The sequence below is a fragment of the Medicago sativa genome, chromosome 4, assembly GCF_051527215.1.
Source record: "Medicago sativa cultivar Bolivia chromosome 4, Bolivia_mono, whole genome shotgun sequence".
Taxonomy (NCBI): Eukaryota; Viridiplantae; Streptophyta; class Magnoliopsida; order Fabales; family Fabaceae; genus Medicago; species Medicago sativa.
In genome coordinates this window covers 100,460,206-100,484,628 of record NC_140752.1, presented here as the reverse complement: position 1 = coordinate 100,484,628, position 24,423 = coordinate 100,460,206, and the positions used below count along the sequence as shown (strand labels likewise).

General features: G+C 33.9%; 3 protein-coding genes across 5 annotated transcripts; 1 reads left to right on the top strand and 2 right to left on the bottom strand.

The window, feature by feature from the left end:
- Positions 1-2,755: 2,755 nt before the first annotated feature.
- LOC146934725 (T-complex protein 1 subunit delta-like) lies at positions 2,756-6,505 on the bottom strand. 2 transcript variants are annotated; one of them, XM_085706650.1, is made up of 3 exons: positions 5,613-6,505; positions 4,904-5,540; positions 2,756-3,095 (listed from the first exon to the last, which is right to left on the bottom strand). In XM_085706650.1, the coding sequence occupies exons 1-2, from the start codon at positions 6,324-6,326 to the stop codon at positions 4,905-4,907; spliced, it is 1,350 nt and encodes a 449-aa protein (XP_085562776.1). In that variant the 5' UTR covers positions 6,327-6,505; the 3' UTR covers positions 2,756-3,095; position 4,904. The 2 variants fall into 2 exon arrangements, with proteins under 2 accessions (XP_085562776.1, XP_085562775.1); XM_085706649.1 differs by having other exon boundaries at positions 4,904-6,459.
- A 5,770-nt stretch (positions 6,506-12,275) lies between these two features.
- On the bottom strand, positions 12,276-14,609 carry LOC146934724 (uncharacterized). The gene is made up of 4 exons (XM_085706648.1): positions 14,347-14,609; positions 13,609-13,872; positions 13,014-13,217; positions 12,276-12,929 (listed from the first exon to the last, which is right to left on the bottom strand). The coding sequence occupies exons 1-4, from the start codon at positions 14,347-14,349 to the stop codon at positions 12,675-12,677; spliced, it is 726 nt and encodes a 241-aa protein (XP_085562774.1). The 5' UTR covers positions 14,350-14,609; the 3' UTR covers positions 12,276-12,674.
- A 5,693-nt stretch (positions 14,610-20,302) lies between these two features.
- LOC146934723 (binding partner of ACD11 1-like) lies at positions 20,303-23,083 on the top strand. Of its 2 annotated transcripts, XM_085706646.1 has the most exons (6): positions 20,303-20,434; positions 20,946-21,029; positions 21,466-21,569; positions 21,678-21,753; positions 21,897-21,980; positions 22,258-23,083. In XM_085706646.1, exons 1-6 carry the CDS (start codon positions 20,429-20,431, stop codon positions 22,837-22,839), a joined length of 936 nt encoding a protein of 311 aa, XP_085562772.1. In that variant the 5' UTR covers positions 20,303-20,428; the 3' UTR covers positions 22,840-23,083. The 2 variants fall into 2 exon arrangements, with proteins under 2 accessions (XP_085562772.1, XP_085562773.1); XM_085706647.1 differs by lacking the exon at positions 20,303-20,434 and having other exon boundaries at positions 20,940-21,029.
- The last annotated feature ends 1,340 nt before the right edge of the window (positions 23,084-24,423 follow it).

The following is a 24,423-nucleotide window of genomic DNA, read 5'->3' as shown; positions in this document are numbered from 1 at the left end:
AAGATACATTTTATCAAACATGCAAAAATGCAAATGAGCTACACATGTAATGTAATCAACATTCTATCAAATTCTGAAGTTCACAATATGCATTGATATCCAACAAGAATATAAAGCCAAAACAATTTAAAAGACATGATTAGATACAAAATTGCAATATGGATTGGATAATTGTATGACGTAACATACCATTACCAATGCATAGAGACATATATAGCAGAAACTTAATTAGCAAAACCCTGGGTCTCAGACAGCTCCACAGTTATCTTGTATTCAGATTCCTCATATGAGAGAAACTTCAAACCTGTTCCATCAAGGGAATAGTGTTTAATTGATTAATAATTATAGCCAAAACTACAAATAGATGTACTAGTAGGACAATTAAGTGTGCCTCAATGTTAATAAATTTCAAGTCTATTTTCTCTTAACAAATGAAAAGCACTCTATATAAGTTCACACTTTGCACTGATTTCCAACAAGAACATAAAGCCAAAAAAACATATAAGACATGATAAGATATATGATATAACGAACCAAAGCATAGAGACAAAAAGAGAGATACTAGTACGTGAAAACAAATTCTACTTTCTACTAAAACCAATTTTTAATTTTTTTTGGTGGTGGTGGCCGGGGTTTGAACCTCGGACCTTGCATATTATATGCATTGTCCGTACCAATTGAGCTAAGCGCACGAGGACCTACTAAAACCAATTTAGTATAACATTAACATATTCTATTTAAAAAAAAAAAAAGAAACATATTCATAAAAGGAGCATACCTAATAAGCTCTTCCAGAAAAACTCTTCTTTGAATTTTGCTCTCCACCCAACAACTTTTGCTCGCACCCTGCAGCCATGCCGAAAATGCACATGCGCTAGTTAACTTGCGCAAGTGTAAGTTACTGCGCAAGTTAAGTCACGTGGCGCAAGTTAAGTGGCGCAAGGATACTTTTTCAAAATTATTTTGTTTATATTAACTTTATTCAAATTATGTTATTTTCTTAACTTTATTAACTTTATTCAAAATTATTTTATTAACTTTATTTTGAAATTATTTTGTTTACATTAATCTAAATTATTTTCTTAATTTTATTCTAAATTATTGATTCGATATTATTCTTTAAATTAATACAAATATAAATAAAGGTAAATACAATACAAATATAAATAAAGGTAAATACAACAAATATAAAACAAAGGAACAAAATTGAGGCATAAATAATCTCTCATTTTATTAATAATTCATAAATTACATTACAATAATTCATATGATAAGTTTGAACTTATTCACTAAATCTACTTATTTTCTCCTTGGGGTAAAAAGTAATCAATCTTCGTGGGGTAAAATAGTGAGCAGCTTTCTTGGGGAAAATACATCATCAACCCTTGGGCTAAATTTAAATCTGTTTTTTTTTACCACAAGAAGTTCTTTTTACCCACGGTAAAAAGTTTCTGCGGTTAAAAAAAAAGGTTAAAAATTATCCCAAGGGTCGATCATTTCCCCAAGTCGGCTACTCACTACTTTACCCCAACGAAAATTGATCACCTTTTACCCCAAAGAGAATATTGAAAAGAAAAAAAAGAAAGAAGAGAAATAGAGGGAGAGAGTGATGAGGGGGAGAAAGTAGTATGGTGTGAGGAATTAGGGAAGTATGGAGGGGTATTTATAGGTGGGAATGGTAGTATAGGTGGTAAATACCATTAATGTGGTCAAAAAACGTGTAAAATTTGGTAGAAAACATGTGGATTGAATGTTGAAACATTGACCACAGACCAAAAAAACGTTTGTTCTTCAGTTCTGACCACCGGCCAACGTGCGTGAGTTAACTCGCGCATAGGCCAGTGGTGCATGACTTAAGTCACGCATGGCTTACAACTTGCGTGACTTAAGTCGCGCATGGCTTACAACGTGCGTTAGTTAAGTCACGCTACGTGACTTAACTAACGCAAAGGTATATTTGGAAGCAGTGCAGGGCGCGAGTAAAAGTTGCTGGGTGGAGAGCAAATTTCCTCTTCTTTTTGTCTCACTGTTACTTCTGCCTTTAAAAATTCATTCAGGGCACCTCTATATTTATAGGTATGAAAGAGAAAGAGAAAAAAAAGAGAATCAAATAAGATTTATATTTATTTAAAAAATAAACTAAGGTAGATTTGAAAATATTATATACTTTAGTTATAAAATATGTTCTCAAACCAAATCTAGCACACGTTTAATGGTTTTAAATAATTTTACCCAAAAAAAAAGGAAAAAATATTTCGTGAGTGAATATAATTATTATCACCCTTAATATTTTCTTTTTGGTACCGATGTAATTATTTTATATATGTTTACCGCAATGTTGTGTGAAGTCTTTTACTAGTGTTAAAAGAAACACACAAAATACCTAGGAAATAAGGCAACTACAATCATGACTCTGATATCTATGTTGGGTTTTTTAGAGATAGACTTTCTTAAAACTGTTTTAAAAATCATTTTCAAGAATGGAATAAATCCATTGTCATGGAACTCGTAAGCATAAGATTTCACATAAGGGGTTCATGTGTTTACCTCTTGAATCGTCGAGGTGAATGGAAATCATCAACACCATGATCTTCTTTAAAAAAAAAAAAAAAAAAACACCATGATCTAGTAATGTCTATACTCAGTCCATGCAAATTGTTGTCGCTAAAAAGCTTAGTATGTTTATGCATGAAGAACATGAATCATTATGTTACTCAAACAACATGCCAATATTTAGAACCAAGAACAACATGAATTCTTACTGGATCTACTTTAACTTGTTCCATTTATTTATGCTTCATGTTGCCACATACTAACAAATCAGTGGAACAGAAGATTGCAAACATTATACTACTTTCTGAATCATGTGAGCATTCACTTACAGCTATGAATGAAAAATCTACAAAATGCAGTCAAATAATAAGAAAATTCAGACTGAATATTAGCTAAGTAAATCCAATCTTGTGGCAATCAATGACAACCATTTGGATTCGCTTAAACAACTTTACAAGAAGAATTAAGACAATAACATGCCCCGCCCCCACTTATGTCTTCAATTCACAAAGTTAGTTGGTTTTCATCCACTTAGGCTTCTCCTGAAAAGAATACAAAAAATATAATATTCAGTTTCTTTTTTCAGTATTGAAATACATGTGAGTGATAATTCAATTAAGAGTTTGCACAAAATCATCCAGGAAGTGAAAATGTTTGGCAAATAATATATCGGCAAGTGACTAGGTAGGTATAGGAGCTAGTTTATGTTGCAAGGAATGTGGGGAAATGAGGGAATTCAAGTGGCCAAAAGAGCATTTTTCTTTCATTAGCTCCAGAGACTCGGTTGTTAAAATTTTAATTACTGTATAAAATGTTCTTCAGAAATTCCATTAAGATTCCAGTTAAAAAAAAAAAATTAACCACCAACAATTTTCTAATAAAAATAATATAACATATATAGCTAGCAAGAGTCGTATTGACCAATGAGAGTATGGTTTTACTCAGTGTGTTGATAATCAGATGAACATCATAAATCTCATAGATATCACTTTGGAAGTTGACTAGTAATGACTCAAGTCTTTCACAAAACCCAAATTTAAGTGATTTCAGCGAGGAAGGAAGACAGTTTTCTGGAAATGACTCAAGCTGTTGACACTTACGAAAGTGGAGATTTTCGAGAGAGGAGAGGTGTTGAAGCCCATTTCCTTCAAAGGACTTCATTTCATGCAGATAACTGATAGTCAGAGACACAAGGGAGATGGGTAGCAACGGCTCCATTAACAAGGTCTTAACAATATCATCACAGCCTCCAATACTCAAGCTTGAAAGAGCAGTAAGGCCTTGGAAACCCCATTCCATTACAGGCGGCATTGTTCTTTGGAACTGAATCTTAAATGATTGTAATTTGGGAGGTAGGCAAACACCTTTACAAAATGACAGCTTCAGACTTTGAAGTGACAACTCTTCAAGAGCAGTAAGTGTATCCATCCGAAGATTGACTTTAAGTGATTCAATAGAGTCATGGGATGTGATTATAAGTGATCGGAGGCTTGACGGCCAAGGTGAAGGACTTTCCAAAATGAAAATTGAATCCAGACTCCTACAACTACTAATGTTAAGTCTTTGGAGCACAGGGAAACCATCAAGCGGGAACGATTCAAGTGCATTACAGCTACTTCGCAGCCACAAACTCTCAAGCGATGTGTAATTGCTCCCTATTTCAGGAGGCATGAATGCCAACCTCTTACACCTAAGTTGAGGTTTGAATCATGCCTTACAAAATGCCATTGTGGTGCTACTGTGAAGAAGATTGCTCATAAAATAATAAGTTGTTATATGCTACAATCAGAGATTCTTCTGAATTTCGAGGTGCTAATGATGGCTTTCCAGGTTTATGGAATGCAAGGATCAAAACAACAGTAGTGCTATAATGTTACCATATTCGTTCCTGCCCTCAATGGCCGCAAAAAAGCAAAGAGATGCTGCAGAAAAGGTTCACTTCATTCATAACCTCTTTAAGTTCTTAACATTCACATGTTGAGTCAATACAATTTGATATTGGATTTTAAATCTATTTCTTCAAGCATATAATTGTTATAATGTTAATATTTTGGATATCGATAGAGATGATGATGTACATTGCTTCCCTAAGGTGATTGTTGGCCTTAAAAAATATCATAAAGTTCCTGAACATCGACCCTCAAAAGTATTCCGATTCTATCGAAGACTTCAGAGATTTTTTGAGAAGTCCTTATTCACTAAACAGAGTTAATGCAAACAAAATCAGAGATATTGGTAATCAAAGAAGCCTAGGTTGTTGGTTGTGTCAAGACAAAAAAATCAAGATCCTTCATTAATACAAGTCAAATAGCAAAACTGGCTAAGAGTTTGGGTTTCAAAGTAACTGTACCTCACACATGATCATTCTTCAAAATCATCCGCACACACTCTGTTGCTAAAGTGATAGCACTCGCAATCGGATTGAAACCAGCATTCTCGGCCAAAGTGTAAGGAATCACTTCAAGTGCCTCAGCAAATACTCTAATACAGTCACCCTCCATCCCATGCAACCCCTTTGCCCAAGCACCCAGTTGCCTCGACAACTCAATCCCGCGCGCTCCACCACCAGCAATCAAAAACCTCTTACTAACCAAACACCTAACAACACACAAAGCATCATGCAAACTCCTCTCCGCTTCATCAAGCACAAGCAAGTTGGATCCACGAACAAGAACAGTTGTGGTCTTACCCATATCCTTAATACCTGAAATCTTCACAATCTTGCCATCCCCAATAGAAACTTCCTCCACAAGATCAGCATAACCCAACTTCTCTTTACGAAAATGCTCAATATTAGCAATAGGCAAACAATTAAGAGTCTTGGTAATAAACTCAATCTCATCGCATTCAACATCCTTAATCACCAAAATCTTAGCTTTAGCAAGATAATGCAAAGACAAATCTGTAACAGTATCACTCAAAGTCAAAATACTCTTCTGAATCAGCAACACATTACATCCAGTTGCTTTAATCTTCTCAATCATACCCTGAATTAACAATAGATTAGATCCAGATGCTTTAATCTTCTCAAATATAAACATTTGAGAATAATCACTCACCGCATTACTCTGTTGAATATCAGTGTTTTTTGGAGGTGAAATCTGAAACTGAATCACAGCAATCTTAGCATTCTCCATTCTTGTAGGTCCACCAGCAGCATGACTAACCTTCATATCAAAAACCAAACCCTTATTCACAAGCTCAGTATCATCAACAGTTCCACCGAGCTTCTTAACAATCTTCACGTCACGGAGATCCACCATTTCTGGCCTAGAGGGATCGATGACAGAGAGAACTGAATCAACAGCAATAGGAGCGATAAGCGAAGAGTATTGACTAACCATTGAAGTGCTAACGGATTTCATGAGAGAGTCACGGTCGGAGAGTTCAACCGGAACTGCCATGGCGGTGAGGATGTCGAGGGCTTTAACAGAGGCTTTGTGAAGTGAATCGGAGATGACGGTAGGGTGAATACCGTCGGAGAGAAGAAGGAGACATTTCTGGAGAAGAGCGCTGGAGATGACGACGGTGGTGGTAACGTCACCAGCTACAGAGGGTTGAGCTTTGGAGGGTTCGACGAGAATTTTAGCGGTGGCGCCGTCGTTGGAGATCTCGCCGCCGCCGCCGCGCTTTCTTTTCACTTTCTTGGCAACTTCAACCACACTCGAGGACGACGACGGAACTTCATCGGTGGAGGGTTTTGGGAGAAGAAGTCGCTTAGACCTCCTCGGTGCATCGATCGGATATACAATACTTGGTTTTCGGTTTGGCATCGTTTTTGGTTTGTGTTTTTGTTTTTCAGGTTATGAGAACAGTACCGCTTTTCGTTTCCGTGAAGAACAAGAAATGAGAGAGCAAACTTAGAGAATTTAATTTGTCTTAAATTGGCTTTGTAGGAGCGAACTTAGGCTCCGTTTGGCAAGACAAATCTAACTTATAGCGGAAAATAATTAATTTAATAATACTACCTCCTTCTCTAATTATAAGACCATTTTGATAAAAAAATTAATTTGTCCCCTAAGTGGAATATGGAAACCTATACAGGTATCTAAGGGTGGCCCAAAATTATCTCATATTCTTTTTGTTGATGATGTTATGTTGTTTTGTGAAGCTAGTACTGAACAGGTCAAAGTGGTTGTGGATACCTTGGATGAGTTTTGTTCAGCTTCAGGATTAAGGATTAATACCATAAAGTCCAAAGCTATGTGTTCTAGGATGGTTCAAGGGGAAAGAAAGCGTGAGATACAAGATATTTCAACTATTAAATTTGTGGCGGATTTAGGACACTACCTTGGTTTTCCTCTTGTCAAGGGTCGAGTTTCTCGAGATGTATATAATGGCGTAGTTGACAAAGTTTCAAAAAGACTAGCTACTTGGAAAGGAAATATCTTGAATAAAGCAGGACGAGCCTGCCTAGTGAAGTCTGTCACAACAGCAATTCCCGTTTATACCATGCAACTTCACAATCTTCCTACTTATGTTTTCAACAGGTTAGATAAGATGGCAAGAAGTTTTCTTTGGGGGGGTGATGGGAACTCTCGAACTTGGAATCATGTTAATTGGAATATGGTTACAACCCCTAAACGCTTTGGTGGCCTAGGTATTCGTGAAGCTAGACTTACCAATTTAGCTATGCTCGGTAAGTTAGTGTGGAACATGCTTCATAATAAAGATAAATTGTGGGTGAAAGTTCTTTCCCATAAATACATGGGCAACACGTCTTTATGGATGAACAAGAAACATAATAAACCTTCAATCACTTGGCGTGGTATTCAACATGCCATTACAAATTTTGCTGCAGGGTATGGTTTTCGTGTAGGCTCCGGAGACTCATCGATTTGGAATACTGACTGGACACAACTCGGTCCCCTATGTCAATTGGTTCCATTCATTAACATCAGTGATTCATTTATGTGTTTGAAGGATGTGTGGGAGGATGGTAGGTGGAACTTACAAGGTCTTGCTACTATGATACCAACCGATATTGTTCGTTATATTCATCAGCTTCCAGCTCCTAACAACTTGGATGTACGACTTCAAGATGCGTGGACTTGGAGGCATGCAAAGAAAGGTGAATATACTTGCTCAAGTGGATATTATTTGCTGCTTCAACAAAATAGAGATTGGAATGTAAATTGTAACATGAATTGGCTTTGGCGCCTTAAAGTACCAGCAAAACTCCAACACTTTCTATGGCTTTGTTTTCATAATGCTCTCCCTATTAATGCCCGTCGGCATCATTGCAACATGGTAGCTTCTCCAAGCTGCAACCGTTGCTCTTCACCCATAGAGGATATTCTTCACTGTTTACGAGATTATCCGCACTCTAAAGAGCTTTGGCTCTGCTTGAATATGGGGCGTTATAATAATTTTTTCTCTGAATTGGATGTCAAGGCTTGGCTTCATGAGATGACAAAGGGTACTTCCTCTATTCTTTTTGTTACAGGAGTATGGTATGCTTGGTGTTTGAGAAACAATACTATTTTTTAGGATCAACATTGGCGCATTCAAGATGTGGTGCGAAAGACCTTTTTGTTACATGATGAATGCATTTCTTACTATCCCAATCTTGGTTTGGACCCACACTCATCGCGTCTCTTAGCTCATTGGATCCCCCCCCTCCGGAAGGTACACTAAAACTCAATATTGATGGTAGCTTTCTAGAAGATTTTGGTTGTTTAGGCGTTGGTGGTGTTGTTCGCAACCACGATGGAGATTGGATAGCTCGTTTTTCTCACTATGAAGCTGGAGGTGATGCGTTATTAGCTGAGTTACGTGCTATCCAGATAGGTCTTGATTTTTGTAGTAATAAAGGGTATGTCAACATTATTTGTGAGAGTGATTGTTTGGAAGCAATGGACCTGATTATTGTTGATCGTGATCATACCTTGCACACTTATGCTACTGACATCCTTCATATTAGAGATGCTTTACATGGAAATGGGAATACAACATTGGTGCATGTTCTTAGGGAACAAAATATGTGTGCAGACTTTATGGCTAAGGAAGGATCACATGCAAGGTGTTCTGCTCACTGGAACTGCCCTCCGCCTGGCATGGAATCTCTCATCCTGAGAGATAAGCTTGGAACTTAATTTCGACTCTCCCTTTTTTTCTTTTTCTTTTTTCCTCGTTACTTTGTAACACTACCAAAAAAAAAAAGATCCCTTTGTTATTTCCAACTATATTAATTATTTCTTTACATATTTGCCCCTATTTATTATACATATTTTTCTTCAATCAGCAATAAATTTTATATGGAAAATATAAACTAACTCTCTCTCTTAGGGATAAAATTGTAAAAACGATAGTGATTACAAACAACTTTAATACAAATGTCCACTTTCATAATTCTCGTGATTTTAGTAATGTATAAAATATATAAGTATAATAAAGTATTTTAAATATCAACTGTTGTGGATTTTATTATGAACTAAGAATGTTCTTTTATGTCATTTTAGTTGAACCGTTAATTTTACCAATTATCAGCTATCAATCATCAGCCATTAGATATAAGCTATCAGCTAAAAGCTATTATTCATCAGTTATAAGTTATAAACTAGCTTATAACTATCCGTTATTTTTACTAAACAAGCCTTAGAGTCTTTAAAAAAAACGAGAATTTGTCTTAAATGATAAATTTGTCTTTAATAAGATATATACCAAGTCAACTTTTTTTTCCTGAGATGTTTTATTTTGAGAATTTTGCTGTCTGCGATAGTATTTTAGAAAATAAAAGTCGTCTTGCCAAAAGAACTAAGGTGATGGAACTCTAAAAAGTCAAGAACAAATTTGAAAATTTACCAAGTTGAAATGAGGTGGACTTGGATCTATGTTAACCATATTTTTTCTAAAATGAGGTTCGATGCAATCATAGGTTTTCTACAATCAAGTAGTTGGAACATCGGTAACCGTCCAATCTCGATTTGATGGTTATAACAAAGATAGACTTAGTTTTTATTTTAAATTTAAAAATATCGAGATTAAATCTTGACCGTTCAATCTTAATTGAATGACTAAGTGACTACATCAAATATTGATTGTAGTGAATCAAGTTCCTTTTGTTAAACAGCACATTGCCAATTTATCATCAAACCTTTTAGCTTTGTTGAGCCTTTTTTCAAAGTCTAATATCTAGAGATCCCTTGCCATAGCTATCTCTTTTGCTCCTGAAAGTAGCAGCTCGTGTGATTTTTGCAGCTTTGTACTAGTAGTTCTCTGAGTCTTTCTCTTGTTCATAGTATAGGAGCTGCACATGTTGGAACAAATAAAAGTCGTCTTGTACCAAGTAGCCAACCAACATCTAATATCTTATTAATCATAGTATCTTTGTATATATCCTACATAGTTTTTACGTATCATCTTGAAGTATTTGACTTCGGTAAATTTAAACAAGAGTTGTCATATTTCAAGAACATGTGTACATTCACACAAATATGTTCTACACAAGTTTTTCTCAAAAATCAATGGCTAACACTTTCAGTATTGATTTAAGAGAAAATCTATCATACATGCAAAAAATGCAAATGAGCTACACATGTAATGTAATCAACATTCTATCAACTTCTGAAGTTCACAATATGCATTGATTTCCAACAAGAATATAAAGCCAAAACAATATAAAAGACATTATTAGATACAAAATTGCAATATGGATTTGATAATTATATGATTTAAAGAACCAAAAGCATAGAGACAAATTGAAGAATTTCTAAATCAACTTACGAGAGACTTTATCTACAAAATCCAGGCTTCACAACTATCTTGTGATCAGCAACAGATGCGTAAAGCTTAGAGACATCATTTCCATCAAAGTAAGCAAGCAATCCATAAATCGTCAAAATCAATAGAAATTCGAGAACCTCCAAAGAATTTTCAGTATTTTCTTTTATGTTAAATTTCAACTCATGTGCTAGCTTCAAAGCTTCATCTCTTACACAAGGTTTAATGTTTGGTACGATCATCATCAGTTGTTCTAGAAGATAGATGCGGCTTTCATCAATAATCACAGCTTTGTCTCCCTTCTTAGGCAGTGGAAATATGGGGTCGTCTAGTATTATATCCAAGACAATTTTCTATATATCTGATGATTATCGCAAATAAACTAGAGTGTCAGATTTCCCACTTGTTCCATCAATTTCTCGCAATAAATGAAGATGGCAGTAGGAGTTGAAAAATGTATATACTATGAAAGCATTATACTAACAGTTACAAAGTCAATATAAAACTTTTAACTAAATCACTGGAGTTAGTAGTGTTTAATTGATTAATAATTATAGCCAAAACTACAAATAATAATAATATATAGTTGCACTAATAGAACTATTAAGTGCACCACAATGTTTATGAGTATACTACACCTACACTATTGGCAATATACTTGAAAAATTGATCAGTACATTAATATACTAATCTATCATTACCAATACCATATTTTTAGGATTAAACCTTGGTAATGGATAAAAAATGCAAGAGTTTTTAGCATTTAAGAGATTCTTAAAATGTTCAAGAGTTCAATGGTGAAAAATATAATCCAAATTATTACTAGTGTCGATGAATATTTACATCATTTTACACGAGTCACAATAATTTAATCTTATATATTCGTTAGTCCAGAGCAAGAAAATAAATGGGTCCAATACATTTGATACTCTAAAGACCAAATTCATATGTAATTCATCACTTCTCAATATCTAGTGTGTAAATTTCACCATCAAATTCTAGAAATAAAAATGATACTGGAACTGTGATAAAAGTCGGTGGTGGCATGATGGGCGGGCACATGATAGTCTTCTTGATCATCCATGTGCTTCAACAGTCACAATATTTAGTTTTTCTTTTTTTGTCAACACAAGATTGAGAGAAGAAAAATAAACAATCAAGGAGGGTCCGGCAGCATTTATAGGTTTAGAGTTAGACACATATTCAACCTCAATACTATAGTAGTCAAATATTATAATTTAGTAGAACAATGTTTGCATGTCGTTTACGAAATTAGTACAATTATGTATGTCCTTATCAATCCAACATTACCACACCATTAAGATTTGGTTTTCTTGCTCATTTTGTTGTGGGGACACTAAAATCTTTGTCATCCCATTCCAGTCAGTGAGGTTTTGTGCGCTTCCAACATTCCAGCTGCAGCATTGAAAACTCGGTATTAATTTTTTCTTAAGACAGAATTGAAAGCTTAGCGTAATTTTTATGGATGTTTTAAAAAATAAATTATTCTATTGATTAAAATATAGAGAATTATTTGGCATGAACAATCTACCCTCTCGTAGTGTAACTAAGAGTATTAAAAAGAGTCTAAAATATTAATGGTACAAAATTGTACTAGGAACTTATACATAGGTGATAGTTTTTAAAAACAAATCATGAAAATAATTAGAACCAAAATATACTTCAAAAGACCGTAAAAAAAATCTATTATAATACGTTTATTTAAAAACAAAATCCCATCACTTGTTGTCGGAGACTAGGGATGTTGGTGCAATGTCCATTAGTTTAGTTTAGCTAAGCAAACATAGGCATGGGCAAAAAATAGAAATGCTATTTTTATTTTTTTTGCTCAAAGAAATGGCATGCCATAAATAGGCTACTAAATAGAGAAAAACATAAATTATCACATGAAAAACCATTGACCATGGGATGGCAGCATTAGAGTGCATGTACGTATGCACAAGTTTTAGTGAGATGAATTCCAAACGATGGTGATGAAATTAAATGAAAAGAGTGTGTCAATAGCAATACTATAGTACTATTCGTATCAAAGTCTTAGGCTGTACAAGCTCAGCTAGTTAATTTTCTCATAGCAACTGTACGTCAAACTCCTCGGTTTATACTTGAAACCCAATATGGGGTATAATGGAGTTGAGCATCCCTTAATTGTTCAAGATACCCTGTCTCATTATCCTAAAATGATAACTTGGAAGCAAAAAAATCAAAGGAAAAGAAATAAAGGAAACAGTAGAGTAGTATTTGTGATAACTTCTAATAGGATGTTTGGTAGCTCGTTGTGAGTAGGAAAATCATGGTGGTTCGCAAGAAGCAGTCTGTCCTAGCTTCAAATTGCCGCACGGTGATGCTGTGAAAATTGAAGTGCATTTTCCGAACATATGCTAAGAAACGAAAACAAAGACAGGCCTCTGAGGAGTGGTTTTTCTCGGGCGCTTTCTGAAATTCACAACTTCAACCCGCCCACATGGCTCAGCTTCAGAAATAGATGATTCCGGTTCCGAATTAAGGTTATCAGTCATAGTAAAGTCAATAGCTTCGGTTTTCGGAGTGATGATGCATCTACCACTTTGGTTGAAAGAGTCAACTAAACTCCTTTTTGAGTGATGATTTGGACCTTGGCTTTGAGGCTCCCCTATCTAACAACAGCACATGATTTGAGTTACAAGTGATGTAATAGAAAACAGCAAATTTTTACCATTAAATAAGAGCATGTTTGTTACCTTGCATATAATTGAGCACCAGCGACTATGCTCATCTTGTAAGTGTTTCCCACATTCTTCACATGTACTGCCTCCTGACTTAAATCTAGCTGATAAGTTGCTTTCTTTCGATTTTGATTCAGGGCATTGATCACCAACTTTAGACTTATAGATCGGAGGCCGAGGTTTGAGATGCACAATCCTATCTTTATTCGATATGTAAGTCTGCCAAATCATGGAACAATTGTACGATGAAAATTATGCAAAATTGAGTGTGAGAGTTTATGATCAATAACAATTGGTATATACTTTAACAATGTTCAATAACAAACAATGACAGTACAAAGGAAAAATAAACACAATTTATTTCATGGATAACAACATTAGAAAATTTATAATTCAACCCACATGGAAAATTTATTCAATGTAATTTCAATAGGTTCAACCATTAATGGTAATGTCCATCAGATCATTAAAGTCTATCACCAACCAGATTAAAACAAATCAAAACAAGCACAATATACAAACAATGAAACAAATTCATCTCAATAAATCGAATTGATATAAATCATATAGAAAATGAATCAATCACTTGTAATAATGCATTCAAATTAACCTGAATATTTGAGCAGTCAAAGTGCTTCTGCAGCTCAGAATGGCGGAAAACATCCTGATAGGAATATCTGTAAATCTGAAACCTTCTATGAATAGAATGAGCTTCTTTACAGTGCCTACAGAATCTAACAGCACAATCTACACAGAAAGTATTCTTCTCATTAGATCGAAGATCACGATGATCATCACAATAGCCAGAGCTACTATTCATAAGAGCTCTAATCCAATCTATATTCCTTTCCTTTGGTGATTGATCCTTCCCCACCTGCAAAATCCATCATTATTCAGTACCCACAAAATCAATTCAAGAACCCAACCAAAAACTTAATTCAGAATCAGAAATAATCTAAAAGAAAAAACACATTTCAACAGTCAATGATGAAAAAATATAAACTTTAACAACAAAAACCTAAACCTAATCTCAGATATTCAAAATACAAATGAAAAATCAACCAAATCTTCACATGCAAATTTCAAATTTGATAAATATACTCATCTAATCTTAACTGAAAACAACCAACATTTAAAACAAAAATAAAATATGAATCAAATGGTCACAATGAGTTCAAATCAAACTAAACAGAATCATCAAGAATCAAACGAATCTAAAATGCAAAAGCTGTTATGAATGAACATTGAATTGAAAGCAAAATGAACGAAATCAGAATCAGAATAGGTTAAAAATCAAAACTTTATAAGAATCCATGGAAAAAACAGGAAATTGATGAATTGTTCTTACCATGTTTTTGGTTTGAGATTGGGTACACAAGCAAGTAGAAAATGCGGCGAAGTGAAGAAGAAACACAGTAAGAGAGAGAATGTGAAAAGGGATTGAAATAGAAAAAGTGTATTTATGAGTTGTTATTTATTTGACCAAAAGAAAGTTGTTTATTGAATTTAATTCGTACTACTATAAACATTAGTAGTAAAACTTTTTTTTTTTTTGACTGTACGATTATGAGGGGAAAGAAGTCATGTAATCTAGATTTCAATTTAAAAGATAAGCAAAGTCTGTAAAATTTTGATGACATTAGAGATCTTAGACCATCCATAATGGTGATGGTGAGTGATATTTATTTGTTCTTATAGAAAAGGGTGTCTATGTCCTGTGAGCATAACTTAGTTGGTACGACAATGCATTATTATATGCAGGGGTTCGGGGTTCGAACTCCGGACATCTCACTTATTCACCCTATAAGGTGAATTCTAGCCATTAGGCTACCTGACCAAAAAAAAGAAAATGGTGTCTACATAAGAACCTTCTCTCTCTTCATTTTTATGTGAATTTCATTTAATATTTTTTAATGAAATAAATGAGTGTTTTAGAAATGTAATAATATAGAGTTATTAGTGGGGCCTATTAATAAATTTTGTTGCGTTGCTGAGTTGAAGTAATTTAGTGTTTATTAGGTATTGACATTAAAAAATTATAAAATGAATTATGTGTATATATGTGACCCATTTAAACATCCAAATATGGGAGTTCCATTGTGGATGGTCTTTTATTCTTCCAAATAATTTATCTTTGATGAAATTTAATAATCATTAAAACCAATTGTTTGGTTCAGTATAAAAAAAATTTGTATTGAAAAATTACGACAAACTTATAAAGATATTTTATAAACTAACTTATAAAATAATATTATAATGTAATTTTATTGAACATTTCTATATAAAAAAATAGTTTTACAACATGAGTGAACAGAAATTAATTTCATTTTTATTGTTTGGAATAACAATAAAATAACAACATTGAAAACATAGTTTAAGTGCCCGTTTGGTTCAGCTTTGAATATAATTGATTCTGAGAGAATTGATTCTGATAGAATTGATTCTGACAGAATTGATTCTGAGAGAATTGATTTATGTTTGGATACAATTATGTAGAATTGATTAAACAAAATGATTTATGTTTGGATGCAATTATGTAGAATTGCTTTTGAATGTATAATTACTAAAATATACATAGCTAAAGGAGAATTGATAAAGAATGAGAATTGATAAAGGGCAATAAAGTAAAATAACGTGTTGTAATAATAAAATATACAAACCTATACACGTTGTTCAAGGAGAATTGATTCTAGAAAAGCTAGAAGCTAGGATTTATAGCTTCATGGAGAATTGCTTTTGGAGGACAAAAGCAATTCTGAAAAGCTGAACCAAACACGTTGTTTTTGGCTAGAATTGCTTTTGGCACTGTAGAGAATTGATTTTGGGCTAGAATTGCTTCTCAGAAGTGGAACCAAACAGATATTAAGTTAGGATATTAAATCTCAATCATGTCTATCCAAATTCGACAGAAGAACATGCTAAAAAGAGTTTTAAAAAGTATCCGAACTTAACCGTAAAATTTGTGAATATATGTCATGATTTACCTATCAAAGAGATATTTTAATGTAATTTGATTTGATTGAATGTATCTATAAAAAAAGTAATAAAGAAAATAAATAGGATGTGTGTGTGATGTCAATCCTGACCGTTGATGTGTGTTGATGGGTGTGGGGATGTGTGTGTGATGTGTGTGTGTGGTGGAGATGGCACCAATGGCACCAATGGCACACAACTATGAAAATTGATGTTGACACATTCCATATGGCTGGGACACACATGTAAAATACGCTTTTGCCCCCTCAGCAGTTAACTGCCGAGGAATTTAAAACCGGCTGCAGTTAACTGCCGAGGAATTTCTCGGTAGTTAACTGCCGAGGAAATGTATTCATAAGCACTGTTCATCTTCTCTTCCTCTCTCTCACGGTGTTCATGCAGGTAGGGGAAATCACGGTAGGCCTGAAAAGTTAAACTCCAACGAAGGAAGTGAAAGTGAATTACAAGCTCCAAGTCCATCAAATGGAGGAGAGGAAACTACACATGGAGAGGAGGAGAAAAGTAAAATTGACATTGATGGAATGAAAGGTGGGGAAGTAGACAATAGCGATCCAACAAATTCCATTTCAGACCATGCAAGTGAACCAAACATAATTCCAACAACAAAAAATGTTGAAGTCCTTGATTTTCCAATATCTAGTACTGATGTTACTGACATAAATGATTCTTGGGGAATTAGTCACTTTAGTCCCTGAATGGGGAACGATTCGTCAATTTAGTCCCTGAATGCAGATAAATTGCAAAACAGTCCCTGAATGTAGACTTTGTTAGTCAATTTAGTCCCTGAATGCAGACTCCGTTAGTCAATTTAGTCCCTGAATGTAGACTTCGTTAGTCACTTTAGTCCCTGAAATTGACCATGCAGGGACTGTTTTGCATACTATCTGCATTCAGGGACTAAATTGACGAATCGTTCCCCATTCAGGGACTAAAGTGACTAATTCCCCAATGATTCTTTGTATGATTCTCTTTCAACTCCTGAAGATAAGAATAAGGAAAACACGTTTACAAATGGGCTAATTCGTCATGCACCATCAGTTTCCTTAGCTTCTGATTTACTAGTTGAGTTTTCTGAAATTGGTTCACCAACGTTGACAACTGATGAGAGTCATGAAGAGGAAGAGAAGATGAAAAGAAGATGAACAGTGCTTATGAGTAAATTTTCTGATTCCTCGGCAGTTAACTACCGAGGAATTCCTCTGCAGTTAACTGCAGCCGGATTTTAAATTCCTCGGCAGTTAACTGCCGAGGGGGCAAAAACGTATTTTACATGTGTGTCACAGCCTTCTCAAATGTGTGAACAGCAATTTTCCACAACTATGGCACCAAAGTGGAACCCAAGGTTAAGGGAAGGGTTAAAGTACCGTACAATCGGCGGGAAGGTAAATGATCTGATGCGGTTGGATCGGAATATGATCGAACGGTGTTTGTTGGTTGACAGTGATGTCCGGTGGGACCCGGTAAGAGAAAGTATTGAAAATCCCAAAAAATTCGCTAGCTGCCACCCACCAATTTCCCGCCAATTTAACCGAAATTCTCGGAATCTTTAATTCCTCATTTATACGGTGGTATTTATTTTTTTATTTTTCATATACTCATTATAAATAAATGAAATAAAAAAAAAAAATCAATCATGTGGTGGCCCAAAAGATACAAATAACTCAGAAAAATCTTACTCAGAAACCCCAAATTAGAAGTTATACTATCACACTGGTAGCTCAAAGTTATAAAAGCGATCACGGGACGGGTGTTTTTTACATTTAAAGTCAAAATTGAATAAAAGCAAGCCACTTTAATTAATTTGGTTAGATAGTATAGTGTGCCATGGCCTCACTGGATTTAATAATCGAATTTCTTGACTTGGTGTCTGATAAATTTAAAAATAATGTTGAAACAAATTTATATACAGTAACTTTCTTCTGTTGATAACTACTAACTTCTCCTTTTGTAAAAAAAACAAACTAGTACCTTCTCCCTTTAAAAAAAAACTACTAGTACCTTCCCCTCAAAAAACAAGGGAAATGTTAACTTGTACCCTTGAGGCACAAGTTTAGAAACTAAACATAGAAATTTTTTCTTGGAAATTGTGCATTCAATATACTCCCTCCGTTTCAAAATGAGTGTCGCTTTAGCCAATTGCACACAGATTAAGGAATGGAATAAAGTAGTCAAATGTCATAGCAATTTTACCAAATTATCCTAATCAACTATTGGTTTGTTTTTTATTAAAGAAAGAATAATAATTTGGAAGTAGTGTAACATAATATTAATTGAAGGGTACAATTGAAAAGAAAAAGTTATTATTGCATTGTAAACTTAAAGTGACATTCATTTTGAAACAAAATGTTTTGCCTAAAGCGACACTCATTTTGAAACGGAGGGAGTATTAAAAGTTTGAAATTTTGTCTTTTCAATGCAAAAGTTATTTTTTAATTCCATTTTTAGTTTCTTAATTTATGTCCTTAGGGCACAAGTTAACATGACCCACAAAACAACTAGTGCACAATTTTTAAAATAAAATGCCGCACATCATTGCAAATTGATTAACCCAATTAGCACTGCTCCTTTTATTTAAAGATAAAGATGGTGCTTTGTTTGGTTCCAATGCTAACCACGTTCGAAAAAGTGTGATGTGGGTTTGTATTCCCGATATCTTATAATGGAGCTTTGCAACAAAAACTTTCTATGACGAATGAGTGTTGCTCTTGGTACCATGCTCAAGGTTGATACTCTTACGTCGATCCATTCTCGTGGATGTTTTGCTCGAATATCTTGAGTTACAATTAAAGAAGATAATCATTCACGATAATTTATGGAATCTTGATGAGCCCATAAAATATTTTCAACCGATCATTTTACTAGATGTTGCACTTATGATCTTAAACCCCTCATAGATTGTTTATATTGTAACGTGCATTATAAATATGCTTGATATCGGTTGCATTTCGAGCATTTCTATTTTGCAAAGTGGTCGTGATATTTATTGCAATGCCCTTTGAGGTTGTCAACTCACACATAAGCCTATCTCTTACGGTCTCTGGTGTTTATCATATCTATGACCGTAAAAGACTTGAGTCGTTTCTTGATTATATATGTTCTTTGTCCCAAAATCTAAGGTTTCATAAAACAACAATCAACAAATAATCTCTCATTATGTATGGACAATCGCATTTCACTAGTACTATATTTTACACTTTATAAACTTCTTGTACTCGGTATAAGAATCTTCTCTTTCACGTCTCAACATAACAAGCCGTTTTATGTCATTTCCCCCCATTATTTGATTTTGAAATAACAAAAGCGAATTCCAGTTTTTTTGCTTCATCTCAAACTCATGCCAACAACTCGTCTTGTGACGTAAACTTTCTACCGGTACTTAAATTATATTTGATAATCGATAGGAGGATTCTCAGCTTGAGGTGCACCGTCAAATTTGACATTGTCGGAAGGACTCTCAATTGAAAGCGCAACCCCGACTATTGAGAGGATTCTCAACCGAAGGTGTAGCCGCAACTTTGTCATTGTTGGAAAGATTCTCAACCAGAGGTGGAACCTTAACTTTGACATTTTCGAGATCATCTGCAGCTTGAGGTGTAATGTCTAGCTTAACATCAGCACGAGAAGCCATAATTGGAGCTGTAATGTGAGGCGTCACATAAGAGGGAAGATCAATAAGAGTGTCCATATTTGAACAACTTAAACAATTTTTTCAATAAATTAGTTAGGTTTTTTTAAATATAGGGTTCAAATTATATAATACGAACTTGATTTTTCAAACGAATAAGATTTTAAATTCACATTATCTCTGCATTAAGACAAAAATAGTGTGTATGAAGTCTAACGATGCTTGCAATGTAAGATGAAATTGCATTTTCGTCAAACGAGGGTGTTTTTTTGAGGGGTTTAAGGTGGAAGGTGGTGATGTGATGTCTGATTCTGAGAAACGTACATATAAGCATAAATTGGATTACATAATTTGTATGAAAAAAACATGCTTTGAATTATATATATAATCTAAACTCTGTTTTTTTTAAATGGTGAATTGCCAAACAAGGGATCGAAAGAGAGAGATTTATATCTCGAAGTTTATAATAATCTAAAAAAGTCAAATACACTTCCAATTATAAAATAAGTGTATTGAAGAGAAAAGAAATTGTCAAAATGAAAAATGAATTTCTACCAAAAACAAATATGAAGTGAAAGAAGGACCGTTGAGTTAGTTTGGATGCACTAACGCAAATCTGAAGCGCGAACTCTGCGTTATTCTACTCACGAGAAGAATCACATTCCCTTTTTCAAATTACCAGAATACCCTTCCCTGTTTTTGTATTCATTCCTTAACAATACATTTTTCTTCATCCTCTTTCATTCATCAACCAACTATCCCATTCTCTCTCCATTGCTTGTTGCTACTATTTCCTATCTGACAAAACTTCATGTCGGTATGTTTTTTTGTTTTTTCAATTAACGTTCTTACTTGTTCATGTTTGTTTGTTCATTGTTGTGTGTGATTTTTATGTGTTCCTATATATGGATCTAGTTATTATTATTGTATTCTATATATGTCATGATTTTCTTGCTGAGAAATTGTTCTTCAAATACATACATACATGCAATATGTTTTTACATGTCATTCATTTTGTGACATATATATTTCTCATATTTTATCCTCCGTACGTGTAGACCATTCAATCTATGATTTGTAATAAAGTAATATAAATATGGTGATCCCTAATAAGGTTGATGGGAGGGTAATATTCGTGCATGAAAATACATCAATGGTTCCATCAAATCACAAATTGATGAATATCAGGGCCACTGTGTTTGTAATTGTAGTGCATCAGAGTGCACATTACATTACTACCTTGATTAAAATATGAACTTCTATTCATCATCTCTTAAAAAATGACAAAAAAGAAATAACTTATTTTAGCATTTTATTATTATATGCAGGTTCCAGTGGACCATAAAGATCAAGGGGTTGGAGCTGTTCCCCAATCTACAATTACACCAAATTGGACAATTAATGTCTCAGATGTAAGAAATAAATTCTTACATAATAGTATTGATTATTTTTTATTGTAAAATATAATATATGAATTGGGAACCAATATCATGTTTTCACTCTAGATGCCTGGACACTGCAATATAAATATGCATGCCTGCTACAACATAATCAGAAAACTAGTAATTAAACAAGTATACGTTTAATAATATTTTATTATAGATTATAATAAATCCATAAATGCATAGTGGATTCAAATTGGGTCAAAGCTAACTAATTTGAGTTTCATTTGACAAACTGTGTTTGCTGATTTTAACTGCTTTTGGTTAATCCTTCAAAACAAATCTTATATCTGCCTTATTGTCATGTGTTGGTATTTGTCTGATAACAAATTATTCAGAAGTTTATCTAATTTCAGTTATCTCTTGATGAAGAAAACCTAAGTTGATTCATTTTTACCTCTGGCAGATAAAAACGGTTAAGGTAAGCAATGTATCAATGACTGCGACCGAGAAGAATATCAAAGAGTTTTTCTCATTCTCTGGTGACATTCAATACGTTGAGATGCAAAAGTTAGATTCCTCGCAATGCAATCCTTTTTTTCCTTCCATTTTAATGAGTGTCATTGCTTAAAGTATTTGTGAAATTTTCACAATTCACTTACATGGAATTTTTTGCAGGGAAACTGAGAGCACTAAGACTGCATATGTTACCTTTAAGAATACACAGGGAGCAGACACAGCGGTGCTCTTGACGGTATGGTTTTGTATTTAGAATCTTACAAGACATTTTCAAACACCATTGATAAATAGAATATATAAAAGAAAGATAATTTTAGTCAGATTATTATTATTATTTTTGGATAAAATCACATACTCATGCTTCTCTTTATAGTACAGGGTTCCAACATAGCAAATTCTCCTGTCACCATCACGCCATTTGAAAATTATCAGCTTCCCCCTGAAGCTCAACCATTTAGTCCTGTAAGCACCTAAGTTAGTTTTTATCTGTTCATTGTGCCTATAATACCAGTATCGAATTATCTTAGCAGTAAAAGTGTGGTTTTTTGTGTATGACTCATTTATTTCCCAGGTTTTGAAACATTGCTTCACAATTGCCGATAAATTTATAAGATGTATAATAGATTTTTCATGTTAGAAACACACACTTGCAGCTTAATAGTCAATGCATACATCTTGCAGTGTTTCTTTCGTATCAAATATTTATATCAATATTTCTAACCTTTGATGTTGATCTCAGGACCAAAAGCAGACTCCTGCTGCTGTTAAGAAGGCTGAAGATGTTGTGAGCACCATGCTTGCCAAAGGTTTTGTTTTAGGAAAAGGTGCAATTAATAGAGCCAAATCCTTTGACGAACGCCATCACTTGATTTCAAATGCTTCTGCCACAGTTGCTTCCATCGACCGTAAAATCGGTTTGACTGATAAACTAAGTATTGGAACTGCTATAGTAAATGAAAAAGTGAGAGAGATGGATGAAAAATTTCAGGTTTCTGAAAAAACAAAGTCTGTTTATGCTGTTGCTGAGCAAAAGGCAAGTGATGCTGGATCTGCAATCATGAGCAATCCTTATGTATCAACCGGAGCTTCGTGGGTGTCGAGCGCAATTACTGTTGTTGCAAAAGCAGCTGAAGATGTAACCACAATGACCATGGAGAAGGTCGAAATGGCCGAGGTTGATAAGAAAGAGATCATTTACAGTGAAAGGAAAGATGCAGTTGAAGAATTGTCACTTATACACTCTGAGAAACCTTCAGTTGGAAGTACTTCTCCAAAAGATCCTGTTAAATCAGGTGATGATAGTAGATTTGGGATTATATGAGATTTGAGCTCATTCTCAAATCTTAAACCTAGACATGTTATGAGTACAGTTGCATTGATTTAGTTTTGCTTAGTAATATAGTCAGTTTTCATTCAAATCTCAATTTTTTGTGTGAGGACGATTCATGTTTATTGTTATAGTGATGTAAAAGTTGTCTAACAGTTATGAAACATGGATGAACATTTATGAAAATGTATTATTACTTATCTGTTAATATATATACTATATTTTTGTTTGCTCTTAACCTACTTATTTAACCCAAGTGTTTGGACTTTAGTAATGTGAGCAGAGGCAGGCTATTCCAGCAATTTGGGCGTTTCTTTTGGCTTCTTGAAGGTTGAAGCTGTTTTAGACGAGTAATCCCCATTTAAACACATAATGCAGATAATGAATTTTAAACAAAGCCAAATAAGCAATTGAAGCCACAATTTTCATAGATATCTGTATGCATCATAAAGCGTGGTCTGAAACTAAAAGATTGTGATAAAACCAACATTTTGCAACACAAGTGTTAATATTTGAACATGTGACTTTAGACATGTCGTTTTACCACCATACCAAACCTTTGGAGTTGAAAAAGCTTTTTCTAACACTTTTTTTTTTGTCAATTGGTCAATGGAAAAGTGGGGAATACGTGATTGTAATCCCGACCCCCCGGATAACGAGTTGTACTTACGGGACTCTTACACTTCTTTATTCTACGAGTTTGATAATCACGCACTTACATTATAAAATAAATGTGTAAATACAAGTGAAATATTTAAAAGTTAAAATGATAAATATTTCATAAAATAATCATAAAAATGAAAATCATTCTAAAATACAAGCAATAGTATAAGTTATTGAAAAATTCATAAATCATCTGATCAAATAAAAATAATATTATACTATGATAACAGTGTAAAATATAAATATTATTATCAAATAGGAAGGTGATTAAATAAAAAAAAAATCATGATATAAATAATTAGATTCTAAGTAATAATTACATTATTTATGTGTTTTGTCTCCATCATTATAACTTCGTGGTTTGCTTATGAGAAAATTTCATGCGAGATTTTGAATTTGTCCTTGACCACCACATTACCCCCTCCTTGTATGTCTGTTTTTTGGTCTATATAAACTTTGAACAACCCTACTTTTACAAATTTTGATAAACACTGCTTAAACCGACATATAATTGCAAATGTGGGGTTTGAGCTTAAGTGACGAAGTTAAGTCTAACAATATCTACTTTGTCAATTGAGCTAAATCTTTATCAATATACTCCCTCCATTCATTTTCTTTTGACGTTTTAGAACTTCAACTATATTCTAAAAATTTTGATGTTTTAGTGAATTTATTATTGTTTTCTCAAGTTTACCCTTGTTGGAAAACACAATAAACTATTAAAGTAGTTATGACTTTTGGTTTATCACATGTGAATTTAATGATAAATAAGGACATTTAAGTAAAAAACACACAAATATTTATATACTTTAATTACTCCTTAAAACTTGTGTCAAGAGCTAAAACATCAAAAGAAAAGGAATGGAGGGAGTATTAGACTATGTACCTGTGTGGTTCCGCGTTTGACACCCTCAA

What these genes read in the sequence shown, in the direction of transcription:
- LOC146934723 (XM_085706646.1), top strand. An exon ending in GGACAATTAATGTCTCAGAT is followed by an intron (nt 21,030 to 21,465) that starts GTAAGAAATAAA and finishes TACCTCTGGCAG; the next exon opens with ATAAAAACGGTTAAGGTAAG. An exon ending in AAGCTCAACCATTTAGTCCT is followed by an intron (nt 21,981 to 22,257) that starts GTAAGCACCTAA and finishes TGTTGATCTCAG; the next exon opens with GACCAAAAGCAGACTCCTGC.
- LOC146934724 (XM_085706648.1), bottom strand. An exon ending in TTGACTGCTCAAATATTCAG is followed by an intron (nt 13,218 to 13,608) that starts GTTAATTTGAAT and finishes ATGATTTGGCAG; the next exon opens with ACTTACATATCGAATAAAGA. An exon ending in GGTGCTCAATTATATGCAAG is followed by an intron (nt 12,930 to 13,013) that starts GTAACAAACATG and finishes TGCTGTTGTTAG; the next exon opens with ATAGGGGAGCCTCAAAGCCA.
- LOC146934725 (XM_085706649.1), bottom strand. Translation starts at nt 6,326, where the DNA reads ATGCCAAACCGAAAACCAAGTATTGTATATCCGATCGATGCACCGAGG.